General features: G+C 51.2%; 1 protein-coding gene across 1 annotated transcript in view; it reads right to left on the reverse strand.

The window, feature by feature from the left end:
- Positions 1–12,913, reverse strand: part of Kcnk12 (potassium two pore domain channel subfamily K member 12) — a 47,134-nt gene extending 34,221 nt beyond the window's left edge. Inside the window, exon 1 of the mRNA XM_021218396.2 lies at positions 11,304–12,913. Coding sequence (XP_021074055.1) covers positions 11,304–11,694 — 391 coding nt within the window. The 5' untranslated portion in view covers positions 11,695–12,913. The remainder of the gene's footprint in view (positions 1–11,303) is intronic.
- Between the last annotated feature and the right edge of the window lie 509 nt (positions 12,914–13,422).

Here is a 13,422-nt window from a genome sequence, read left to right on the forward strand (position 1 = left end):
CGAGTGATCAAGTCTACACTAGAGCTGGGGAGGCTGGCACAGACACGAGTGATCAAGTTTACACTAGAACTGGGGAGGCTGGCACAGACGCGAGTGATCAAGTTTACACTAGAACTGGGGAGGCTGGCACCGACGCGAGTGATCAAGTTTACACTAGAGCTGGGGAGGCTGGCACAGACACAAGTGATCAAGTTTACACTAGAGCTGGGGAGGCTGGCACAGACACAAGTGATCAAGTTTACACTAGAACTGGGGAGGCTGGCACAGACACGAGTGATCAAGTTTACACTAGAACTGGGGAGGCTGGCACAGATGCGAGTGATCAGCACAGGTCTGAAGCCTATAGCAGGGGTTTCATACCAAGCACCCTGAAGAACAAGTTCAATGGGTAGGAAATGGAGAAAGAGAAGGGTCTTCCAGGTGGAGGGAATGGTGTGACCGGTGGTCCCGTAGCTCGCGGAAGTGCCTGAGCCAGGGTGAGGGTGGGTGGGTGGATGGAAGAGTTGGAGGTGCCATGAGGAATGGTAGCCAGAAGTTAAGGATGGAGACTGGATAACTGGTTTCTACACTGCCCAACAGTGGGACCGGGTCTACCTTTAGGCTGAGATCTTGATCAGACTCTCCCCTGAACTAACCCTTGGGAAGCAGCACCATGCTTACCTGCTTAATGGAGGACCCAGAGAGGTGTGGGCTGTTAAGGATGGAGAGCAGCTTCAGCATAGCCATGGAGGCTAATACAGCAGGGCCAGATCAGAGTTCCCGAACTGTGCTTCAGTTCTGCTTCAGACTTCCTTCCCCACCTCTCTCCTACGAGTGGACAGGCCTGAGGCTGGGCTACGGGTCTTCCAGTGTGGTAGTGTATAAGTCAGAACAGTGGACAAGACCCTGGGCAGACAGGACCCCGAATCCCTATTCTGCCAGAACTGCCTTACATGATGATAGCCACCTTAAAACCTCTCTGAGCCTGTCCCTGAAGCTACAAAATGAGGGGTTATTTTTGTTTGCTTGTTTTCTGTCCAAAGGATTAGGGAAGGTGCAGGTGATAAACTGGCTACATGACATACAGCAGGAGGGGGCAGCCAAGGAGATGATGAGGCATTGGTTGTTTGCCTCAGTCCCAGAACAGGCCTTGACTGCTACCATGGTGTCTGGAGAGAGGAGCGGCTGGAATCATCCTCTAGTGGTCCCAACCCAGCGGCCTTGATACCAGATCTACCAAGGGGAACATGGGAGAACCCACCTGGGCCAGATTTCTCTGTTACTCTCAGACTCACAACCTCCTCCTACAACTGACTACTGCCAAGAGACAGACGGAGGGCAGGGTGGGGCTGCTGACAGCTCTATGGAGGGTGGGGGCAGAGAAGCACTGGGCTCAGTCACTTTAGTCCTTTGCCAGATCATGTACAGAATGTTAAGACACTAGATGGGGCCTGGAGATGTAACTCAGTTGGCATCGTACATACCTGAAATCATAGAGCCCCAGATTCGATCTCTAGCACCCTATAAAACAGGTCATAGTCGGCATATGCCTGCAGTCCCAATGCTTGGGAGATGAACTCGGGAGGATCATGAATTCAAGTCATTCTTGGCTACATAGCAAGTCCAAGGCTAGGCTAGACTGCTTAAGACCCTGTCTCCAAGAACACATGAGTGAATAAGTAAATAGCACTCTAGTTAGGTGGGCTTACAGAAAGAAAAAAAAAGAAACATTTTAAAGGGAACCTTCTGGGCCAGGCATGATGATAGAGGCCTGTAATCCCAGTACATGGAAGGTCGAGGCAGAAGAATCAGGTGTTCAAGGTCATCCTCTGTGGGGCTGGAAAACCATGCAACCAGGGGAGCCAGTGTAGAGCAAGACTGAGGTTGAGACATGTCCAAACCCCAAAAATCTCATCTTGAGGCCAGCAGGAGTAGAACCAGTCCCTCCCTGTCCTGGGCCTCCATGGTTCCAGTGCTCATAGCCTGATGACCCCCTCCTCTGCCACCTTTGAGGTGGTCACATAAACCTGGTGGCCAGGTAACAGGTTATAAGATCATGTCCTGCAAATACCTAGAATTCCTCTTCATGTAAATAAGGCGTACCCCAATGTCCCACACTCACCCTGAAAGCATCTACCCAGTCCTAAAAGGTTTAAACAGCCTTCGTTCTCCCAATTAAATGAGCTGCTCAATGACGCCTGCCTCCCAAGAGTCTGTTCTTATTGTGCCCACAGTAGTCTGGGGCCTTCATCACCCCCAGAGGTCCTGCATTTCCTCTCAGGCCACCGCTCTGATCAGAGGGAGAGCTGGGTGGGGAGAACAATCCTCAACTGCGTAGCAAGTTCAAGGCCAGCCTAAGTTACATGGAATTCTGCCTCCAAAAACAAACCAAAGCAAATCGCCACAGTAGTTGTGTAACAGCACAGGAGACATGCCCTGGAGACATAGGCCATTTCAGGGGGGGGGGGTGCCACTCTGTAGATGTGGCAGAGACCCAGTGGGACTCCCACACACAAGGTGGTGAGGCAGCCCAAGGCTCACCAACAAGGCAAGACCAGCTCTGGTAAGCTGCTGCTGTTGCTCCGGACTTCCCAAACACACGCAAGCTGTACCTCACTCTGGCAGCTGAGGCCTTATACTGAGAGGCCAGGAGCGAGAGGCCACCGGGAAAGGATTGAAGGTGCAGGCTAAGTGGGAGTTGAAAGCCCAGGACTGAAGGGATCACACAGAGAGATCGAGGCTTGGCACCACGAAGAGAGCCTATGAGAGACTGTTGGTGAGAGTGCAGTCCCGTTGCAGCAAAAGACCCCAGCGTTTTGGAGATGCCAGTACCATGGGATGACCACCAAGAACAGCAGCAACTGTGGAGTGGAGTCAGCTGGAGCCTAGAAAACAATCTGTATGCTACAGAGGGCAGAGCCAGAGACCTGACCCGCGCCCTTTGGAGGAGCCTGAAAGGTGGGAGAGGCCCCCAGACACTGGACATTGAGTCATTTACACTGTGGGAGTCTGGCTTGGTTTTGATCATGGCTGAGCTTGGTTCTTCCCTCTTGAAGTAAGAAAGGATTTTAGCTTATTTTTCATTTTTATAGGAGCCTGCCGTTGAGAGAGGCATCAGATTTTTAAAAGACTGGATTTTAAAAGCAGTATCTTAACGAGACCTAATTTTCCATTGTTTGAATCTTTAAAGGCTGTGAGACTTTTTAAGTTTGAAAATGCTTTTAATATTGTGACGTCTTTCCTCATGTGTACTGTTGGGGATGAATAAGAAAGAAAAGTCCTGCCTTCACATTGTGTGTCTGTGTGTCAGGCTGAGAAAGGGTCAGCTGTGCTGCCTGCTTCTTACCAACTTGACAGGAGCTAGAGTCATGGGAGAGGAAAGAGCCTCCCTAAGAGAGGCTGCAGGCAAACCTGCGGGGATTTTCCCTAACTAGTGATGGATGCAGGAGAGGGCCCAGCCCACTCTGGGTCACCACCCATTTCTGGGCTGGTGGTCCTGAGTTCTATAAGAAAGGAGGCCGAGCAAGCATGGGAGCAAATTCCTAAGTAGCACTCGCCAACCTGCCTTGGTCAGCGCTTTTTATCCTAGCAACAGCAACAGTGCATATGCATGGAGGCCTGAGGCCATCAACATATCTTTCAAAAAAAAAATGAGATGTGTTTGTTTACCTTTATTATGGCTATGAGTGTTTTGTTTTGTCTGTACATATACCTGTGTTCTGCTTATGTGTGGTGCCGGCAGAAGCCAGAGGAGGGTGTCAAATCGAATCCTCTGGAACCGAAGTTATAGATGGTTGTAAGCTGTCATGTGGGTGCTGGGAACCAAACCCAAGTCTTCTGCAAGAACGACAAGTGTTCCCGACTCCTAAGTCCTCTCTGTAGCCCCAATCTCCTTTTCCCTCTCCTTAAGATAATCTTTGGCAGACCTGGAACTTGACAAGGAGGCAAGGGTAGACTCCCTGGCCAGCAAGCCCCAGGGTCCACCTGTCTCCACTTCCCCAGTGCTGGCATGGGTTCTGCCCAAAGCTGTACAGCCATGGCTCCTTCCCTTATCCCTGGTTCCAAAGTATAGTCTGTAGCCCAGAAGTCTAGACATAGCAAAGAGGCTGTGTGACATGCAGGCCCTGAGATCCCACTGTAGATGACAAGCAGAGGCTGCAGGGTAAGAAGTCACTAGCTGATCCCTTCATACTGTACAGTGTGAGAGACATGGGGACCTTGTCTTTCAAAGTCTACCACAGCCACCCTGAAGACAAGAGAGTGTAAAACTTGAAACATTAGGGCACTAAGTTTTCCACTAAAGTCACCTCAGAATGGGTCCTCTGAGATGCAGGGGAACCAAATAGAGCCCTCCTTCAGGAAGCCCAGACTCATGTCATTAGCGACCTGCTGATGGATGAGCCAGAAGTGTAGCTTGTCCAAGCCCAAGAAGTGACAGCCGAGACAGGGTTCAAAGCCACTTTCAGTACACCGGCTTGCCATGAGAGGAGGTCTAGTTGCTTCTAAGGACTGGAATTGGTAATTGGCTATGGAATGGCAGCAGTTAGGAACTTTCTAGAACCAGAACCCTAAGCTAGACATGTGCCAGCCTGGGTGAGGACCAAGGACCTTCCGTCTCCTTTTGGTCTCTCCCCGCACCTCTCTGCACTGCCGTCAGCTTCTCTCAGCCCTGGAGAGAGTGAGATGCTGTAGCTTCAGGGTCTTCTACCTTCTGCCTCAGCTCCAGTGGGATTAGCTACCGTGAAGCTCTGACGCCAAGCCTCCCAGGGTGCGCTCCTGGGGCTCCATACACATTTTGGTTGTGTTGGTTGATAGCCCTCCTACTGATTCCAGAACCCCGGGGTCAGTGGTACTGGAGAGAGGCACGGGGAAGGCCTAGGCACTCAGAGAAGACTTGGGGCTAGGACAACCCCAGGAACAGACCAATAGCCTTTGGCCGTCTCCTAGCTTCTCCTAATATGATAAGCCTACAAAGCAAGGATAGGCCTACTGTAGCCAGGAATGTGGGGGATTTGACTCGAAGCACACACTGAAGTCTGTGGTCACCACCTGCAGATCAGGAGGTCTTACAATCTCTTTCCCCTCTTCCTCCTCACATAGTATTGATGCTCATTCTTCCAGAAGCCTAGGTACCCACTTGGAAGAAGCTTAGCCTACTTCAGTCTTTGACTTCCTGCTTTGAGCAGTATGTACAAGAGTGTGTAAGAACATTGTCCCCCCTACCCACCCATGAGTCCCCCCACTTCATCCCTGTCTTTTCCCTTTATGAGTGGGAAATGAAGCTACCAAATTTAATGAAGCTTTTCTAAAGCTTGAGTTTTCAGTGCTCTTTTGGGCTTGCTATGGAACTTTAGTCAACTTGTGGCCCCCGCTGGGACTTTCGTGAGATGAGGAACACATTTAATTTAGTCCTTTCTAGACCAGTCTTGGCAGGGCTCTAGGGCTCCTCAAAGACGTCAAGGGTCAAGTGTGATATTTTATGCCTGAAATTCTCACACTTGGGAAATGAGTTCTAAGCCAGCCGAGGCCACATCACATAGCAGGACTGTGTTTTCAGGGAAGGAGAGAGAGACAGAGAGACAGAGAGAGAGACAGAGAGGTTGAATAGCCTGATGGCGTCTGAGGGGTGGTCTAATGATTGGGGATCTCTAGTCAGCACAGCTCTGCCACAGTCTGTTCTTCTATAATGGGTTGCTGACTGGTTTTTCTTAACAGAATGTTCTTCTAAATGCTTAGGGAACATTCTAGAATATCTTCATGGTACTTCCAGCTATAGAACTTCAAGGGTGCACCTTTGCTCCATTTGGTGCAACTCTGAGCCACACAAGACTAGGGCCCCTGGGAAGAGTCCTCAGCTCTGGGCAGAAGAGTTCTCCCCAGCCGCTGACAGTCCATTCCCTAAGAGACAGGGAAGATGAGGACCAGATGTTCCTCTCTTAGTCCTTGACAACCTGTAACAGCTGTCTCCACCTGCTTCTCCTTCTCTCATCCTGTGCTTCCCACAGGAAGCAGCAATGGGGGCTGAAGATGCCTAGGCCAGCAGGATTTTGGAGAAACCCAGTATGTAGGTGGCCAGCCTCCATGGGGGCAATTAGCAGATGGCCGAGAGGCTTTGTAGAAGCAGGAGCTCACCTTGGGAAAAAGCCAACAAATCCTCCCTCTGAGATGGCTGGCCAGAAGCTGTGACAACAGCAGCACCGCTGACTCAGCGATTTCACGGTTGGAGACTGTCCCTGAGGAGAGTCTCTACAGAAGGAGCTGGCCATATGCATAAAGATGCTCATTGTGGCATCACTCAAAATAGCCCAGACTGGGAACCACCCAGCTACCCTGCAGTAAGAAAACATCAACCGCAGAGAACAGCACGCACCTATTCAAAGCCACATGTGAGGCCATGAGGAGACATGGACTTTGACATTGATGCTACCATCACACATCCGTCGGGACCTGCAGACATGAGAAGGGCCGTGTTGGAGCAGTGTTGTCTGGTCTCTGCCTCACTTAAATAATCACTGTTTACTGCAGCCTGGGTCATCAATGGGATGTGAAGGGTGTGTGTGTGTGAGAGAGAATAGGACTGTACTTCCTTGTGCTAGCAACAGCTTCAAATCCAGTGTGTGTTTTCTCCAACATCCTTCAGTTCTGTCACAGCACCACTTTCCAGCAAAACCCAGCTAATGAAAGAAGGAAGTGAGAGAAGGCGCTCTCCCCCACACACCCCCTCTGCGACATGTATGCCACTCCTGGTGTCAAAGCCACCTCCAGCTACATCACATACATGTTAGAAGAAATTATGAAATTACCCAAATGAATTATGGTAGTGACATTTTGGTCTTTGAATGTCTTAGTTTCCTCTGCAGAAAAAAAAAAAATTTTTTTTTTTTTTTTTTTTTTTTTTAAAAAAACTCATGTTTTTTGTTTAAGCGGGGAGGAGGGTTGTGGAGTCCTGGGACTTGTTACCAATCTCATGGCCGAATAATTAAGTGTGCTCAATTCTGAAAGCAGCAAGCTAAATTATGCAGTGCCAAAAGCGACAAGTCCCATACCCACACCATATCGTCTCTGCCGGCATGGTGTTAGCTTTACAGCTGAAAAGCTCTGCCAGGAAGCCCAAGAGAAGGAAGCAAAAATATTTCTGTTTCGATCAAGCTGCCATTTGAGAAAGACTTTTAAATATGTTCTTCTGTATGTGTAAATCTGACAGCAGATGCATAATTAAAGCCCTAAGGGAGAGCTTCCTTTTAATCTTTTCAAAGAAAACCGATAAAGCATCCTTTAAGATGTGAAGTGATGGATTAATACCCTTTGGACTGCTCCGAATTTCTCCAAGCCAGAGTGCTGCTGTTAAGAACACAGCAACTCAGTGACTCGAGGAGCAGGCGTTGCTGCCCTCGCTGCTGGCACATCTGATCCCAGAAGACACAGATAACGATGCGCCAAAGGCCACACTCGCATCTGCCGTGAGTTCTGTTGCTTTGGGTATTTGCTAAATGGTGGAATGCAGATACAAGCATGTTCACATTAAAACACACTCAATTCCAACCCCGTAGGGAACATGTCACAGAGGGTAAAATGGGAGAAGTAGTAATTACCCAGGGCTTCAGATCCGTGTGAGCAATCAAGATGGATAATTTAGAGTATAAAGTGGACTTTTTAAACATCTTGCTTGAGCTACTCAGAGTTTTTGTACACCCTCTGCTACTGCTGAGCAATTGTAGGCACGTTTCCCCACAGAGTCTGGGCAGCACGCACACGTGTGTCGTGTGTGTTTACACAGTTGCAAAGCACCCAGCTCAGGAGATGGGGCCCCTTTCAAGGGCAAACATTCTCTCTCACTACGATGTTCCATCTGACCTTGAATACACATGGCCAGACTGAACCTTCCTTTATGCTGCCTGCTGTTGAAAGGCAACTCTGTCCCTCTGGTTACCTCCCCTGAATACCCGCTCTTGACAGCACGAGCTTTCGGACTTCACCAGGACTTTCCTTCTCGATATCACTTGTCTCCTGTCTCTGACTTTCTGAGTTTGTATTGGCTTTTGCCTTTCCAGCCATTTAAGGCCTGTAGCTGCTTCTACCTCATCTGCCTATAACATCTGTGTAATCCTTCAAGGTTTTCTGTACTTAGTTGCTGGCCTGACCAGCAAACTAGTCCACACCTTAGTGTCAGATTTATGTGCGCGCACGCACGCGCACACATACACACTCTCACACACAGACACACACACACACACACACACACACACACACACACACACACACACACGCAGGGAGAGGGGAAGGAAGACAGGACAGAGGCAGAAACACACAGATAGGTGTACATTATTAATATTTCAGTTTCACACAAGGATATTCCCCACTGCTGTATATATAAAATTAGTGTACTATGAACCGACCATATGACCTTGTATAACTCTGCTAACACTATACCACACAGACTTGACCAAAGGTCTCCTTTGTGTTCTGGTCATCTTTAGTGAAGATGGTTAAATATGTTGCATCTCAGCTGCCTGTATCAGAATATGCTTAAAACCCCTGGCAGGTAGAACAAAGATGAATTTTTTTTTTCAAAATATAGCACTGGGCCTGATACACACAGTACTTGATAGTTAATGGAATGAAGGGTTGTCTACACTAAAACTAGGATCCTGATAAACAACAAGATAAGCAAGAGAAATACTCTGTTTCACTCGGCAGGATACAAAAGTAGATCCCTGAACTCCACATTGCTGTGTGAACCACACAGGTCCTGTGATGACCATTGATCAAGGAAAGCCCAGAACATAATAGCTTTTCTCTTCGGAGGCTGAGGTGGCAGAAGAGAGACCCCTGGCTGAGCTGTGCTTCCGTGCATGTTTGCATTCATCAATACATCAGTAATAATAACAGCTGGACATTTGAAGGGAAAGAAAAATATAAGCAGAAAAGAAATGGACATTGTAGGTCTTCACTGAAATTTTTTTTTTCGTTGCTTTTCCCCCTCTGAGACAGGGCTTCACTGTGTAGTCCTGGCTGTCCTGGAACTCACTCTAGAGCAAGCTGGCCTCGAACTCGGAAATCTGCCTGCCTCTGCCTCCCAAGTGCTGGGATTAAAGGCGTGTGCCACCACTGCCCTTCACTGAAATCTTATCCAAATACTCTTTCCACAGAGGAGGTGGCAAGGATAACCATGTGGTTGGCGACTCAGCAGAACTGACTTGACTGACATAAGAGGATCAGTTTAAACCTCTGCCCCCAAGTGTTGCAGCAGGCAGGCAGCTGGCAGAGACTACTCATATGGCCGTTTTGGTATCCACAGGCTGATAACTAAAGTTGCCCTGCAGATTTTGGAAGCAACATGCTAGGTCATTCATACCACAGCCACAAGACTGTTCACACTACCGCCTACACCTAAAACCACAAATCAAGAGAGAACACGATTCCTTTCCCCTTGACTAGAGAACAACCAACCCTGGCAATAAAGATTGAGGCATGGAGCAACCTTCAAACAAGCTGACTTGATTTTGTCCATGAAGACAAGAGAGAAGCCTGGGTTCGGAACCATAGCTTCTGAAGGGACGGTAAAGCCCACGAGAACCACAACATGAGTGAGTACAGGCCACAAGAGTAGGGTGGGGTTGGGGCTTCACACTGGCAACAGCTTCTACTTATCTTGCAGTTCCATTGGGAAGCAAGAGCATGTCAGTGGGAGAAAGATACTGTGATGTATGTAGTCTGTTCACAGGTATACCTGTAGGTAGAAGGGTAACAGGGAATGTTTACAAGAAGAGTGTGTGTTAACAATGAACTATAAACACATGATGTCATCCTCTAAGATTAAGCATCCTTAGTACTTTTAAAGCACTTTAAAAAACCACCTCTAGTTGCTATAGCAACTCGATGCAGCTCTTAAAAGGGGATTTTTGAGAGGGGGTCATTTTATATCTTCAATCACCATAACAACATGATATATTTTTAAAGGGTATTTTTTAATCTAATTTGTATAGACTTCGGACTCAGTCCATATTTGCCTTTTCTATTTAAAATATTCAGATCAAGTATGACACAGAAGAAAAATGATTGTCAAGAAGGAAGCACTTTCACAGACTATACAGAGAGAGAGAGAGAGAGAGAGAGAGAGAGAGAGAGAGAGAGAGAGAGAGAGAGATTCTGAGAGACATCTCCCTCTGTGCGTACCCTGAACAAACCTACTACCTCTGTCCAGCCACCAGTAGGCAGGTGGTGGGTAGTACATGTCCCATGCTCTGAACTGGCACAAGGAAATGTGTTCACAAAGTTCTTCAGCTCATAGCCCTGAAAGTACAACCCCTTTCTCCTAAATTGCATCAGTAGAAGAGAATCTCTTGGGACGACTTATGTGACCAGCAAGCACTTCTCCAACCCTGAGACTCAGAAAAGGAGTAGGTGAGGCACAAGCAAGTCTTGTCAAAGTCTGTTTCTTCTGCACTCTGTACACCTAAATAGATGGGGGAAGTGGCTGTTTTACATGATGCCAAACTCCGGGGAAAGGAAGTGGGCGGACAGAGTGGTGGCTGGAGAAGACTTCAATCTAGCTGAAAAAAGCAGAGGTGTGTGTGTGTGCGCGTGCGTGCGTGCGTGCGTGTGTGTGTGTGTGTGTGTCAGTCAAGAGTTTGCACATTTTCCCCGGAGGTTATGAAAATGTGAGCTGTTTATATCAAAGTATAATGTAAAGGTGACTATCCCCTGGCTGTTCTTTGGCACCACTACTGGTTGGAAAAGGGGGAACAAAGACAAGAGGTCAAGAATTTGGAGAAGTTAGGGGTGTGTGGAGGGGGAAACCAAGGGGAATGGTGTAAAACAGTTAAGCGGAAGAGCTGGCTTTTGAATAACGGATTTTACTTTGAGGGGGCGGGGGGGAGTGTCAACAGAAGAGGAGGAAATTAAAACGCTGAGAATGGATGCAGAAATGGCTTTTGTAATTATTCCTTAGGATAGTAAGGCCTGGGTTGGGTGGGAAATAGCAGCCCTTGACATATATTCTCACATGCGATCTCACAGAGGACAATACTAAGGAGCAGAGGATGAATGAACAAGGAGCCTTCAAAGTGTTTGGCTCCTGGTTGACACACAGTCAATGAGTGTTAGCTGATAGGAAAGAGCTAGAGATGGTCCATTCGGGCAACCCCTCGCTCCAAATGCAGGAAAGAAAAGTAGGAGGACGAGAGAGGACAGAGGGAGAGACAAAAGTAGGAAAATCAGAACGGAAAGGAGGATTCCAGGGACGCCGGCCCGGTCCCCGATCCGTGGAAAGGGCAGCGAGTGACAGGCGCGCAGAGGAAAGACGCGCGGGGTGCGCTGCTCACCTATGGTTGACACTACGGTGCCCACGAAGTAGAAGGCTCCAGGGAAGTCCCAGCGCGGGCGCAGAGCGTCGGCGCGGACCCCGGCGGCCAGCGCGGCCTCGTAGTGCCTGAGGAAGGCGCGCAGCTCCGGCTCCGCCACGCCGTGCGCAGCGCTGAAGTTGCGCAGCGTGGCGCCCCAGCGCGCCCGCGCCTCCGCCTCGCCCGGGCTCTCGAGCGCGGAGAACACGGTGGCGCCCGCCACCAGGTAGAGGCCGATGAGCGCGGCCAGCAGCACGAAGCGACCGGTGTCCTCGTTGAGGTGCGAGCGGCGGCAGCAACAGCAGCAGCAGGAGGGGCGCGGCAGGCGGCGGCGGCAGCGGCGGGGTGGGGGCCGGGGGCTGCGGGAGGACATGGTCCGCAGCTCAGCCCCGGGGCTGGTGCGGCACTCGGAGCCGGGGCCGTGACATCCCCGCCGTAGGAGCAGGAGCGTGAGGATGGTGGCCAGAGGTCAGGGGCCGCGGCGGAGCCCCCCTGCAGTCTTCCCGGAACCGGGACGGCAGGGCGATTCGCCTCCTGCCAGGCGTTCAGGCCGCGCACCGGTCGTCCGGCCCAGCGGACACCGGGGCTGGAGCGCTCCTCTCCCCGCCCCGACGCCTTACAGCCTCTCGCGGCTCCTCGCTTGCTGCCCTCGGGCTCCTGCCTCCGAAGCTAGGCCAGCGCCCCCGGTGGCCGGAGTCCATGGGGCCCCGGGCCGCATACTCCACTCTGGACAGGCCGCGGGCTGCGAGAGGTGAACCGTGGAGTCTGGACGCCTAGGATCGGAGCACGGTGACAGGGCACAGAGGGAGTCCTCTGGAGCGTCCCATGAGGCTGCTGGGGATCGGTCTCGCCTAGGCGCAGGCTGTGCGGGCAGTCCTGTTCCTCCCCTATAATTGAGCTGGCGGTGTCGGCTTCCGAGCCTCAGAGCCCAGCCTTGTCCTCCGGGGAAGCGCTCCCTTCCTTTCCCTGCTACCGCTGAAGAGCTACCCGACACGGAGAGGCGGAGTCATCCGAGCCCGGGGCGGAGTGCTGGGGAGGGGTGAGTGAGGAAGGAAGGAATGGGTGGAGAGTTGGGCTGCTGCGAAGCCTCCTCCGGGTCGTTCTGGCCACAACAGAGCGTCCCACCAGAGCAGGTGTCCCACTGCCGTGCCGGATGCCAGCTCACTAGAAAACCGCGTCCTTCCTTCCATGCGCTTGGGATCCGAAATGTCTTCCTTTCTCAAGCCACTGGGAAACTTTGTTCAACTTGGTGTTTTGAGGTCTCAGGGGCTGGGGGCCCTCGGGAGCCGAACCCGACTTTCGATTCTCGGGCTCTAGCCTGAAGTTTAAGTTCCCTTTGGTCACGCTTTTGTTCCTGGGTCCAACCGCAGCGCCAGGACTCCGGCGGCGTCATCTGGGTGAAAAGATACGGTTTGGGAACCGAGGACAGGCAGTCTCTATGAGCTCCAGGCGCAGCGGGAACCAGGGCGTCTGCTCCCCCTTCCGACCGAGCGACCGGCCGGCGTCAGCACCGCGGACAGCGCATCGGTGCCGCAGCCTGCGGGTGGGAGGCTCCAGAGGCGCCCCCCTCCCCACGCCGTAGGCGAGGTTGCTCACCCGGCACCAGGGTGTTCCAGAGACCCTCCTTGCTTTTCCTTCTACTCCCCAGAGTGTCCCCTACCCCACCCCGACGCAGGTACGGTCGCCAAAACAGCCTGTCGCCAGGGTGCGGACGCTGCGGAATAGAGACAGGAGGAGGAGTCACGCGCAGGTGGGGAACTCTGGGCCACCAGAGCTGGAGGATCACAGACCCGGGTGCTGCTGTGGCTTCTATGCTACCCCAGCTCACCAGTCCTAGGGACGAGAGCGTGGATACACCCCGGGTGCGGTGGAGGGTCAGGAGGGTAGAAGCTCGCTAGGAGGAACAGTGGTGTGCTTTGGAACACCCTGGGAAAGTGTCCTCCACCCTACCTCAGAGGAGAAAGATAGCGGATGATGCCCGCAGCTGCCGAGCCTTCTCTGCCTGGCAGAAACCAGTTTGGCTGGGGTCATAAAGTTGTGTAGTAAGGAACACCCTCAGTATAAACAGATAATCCCACCATCTCCCGGTAGCTCCCTTTTT

Source organism: Mus pahari, chromosome 18 (assembly GCF_900095145.1).
Source record: "Mus pahari chromosome 18, PAHARI_EIJ_v1.1, whole genome shotgun sequence".
Lineage (NCBI taxonomy): Eukaryota > Metazoa > Chordata > Mammalia > Rodentia > Muridae > Mus > Mus pahari.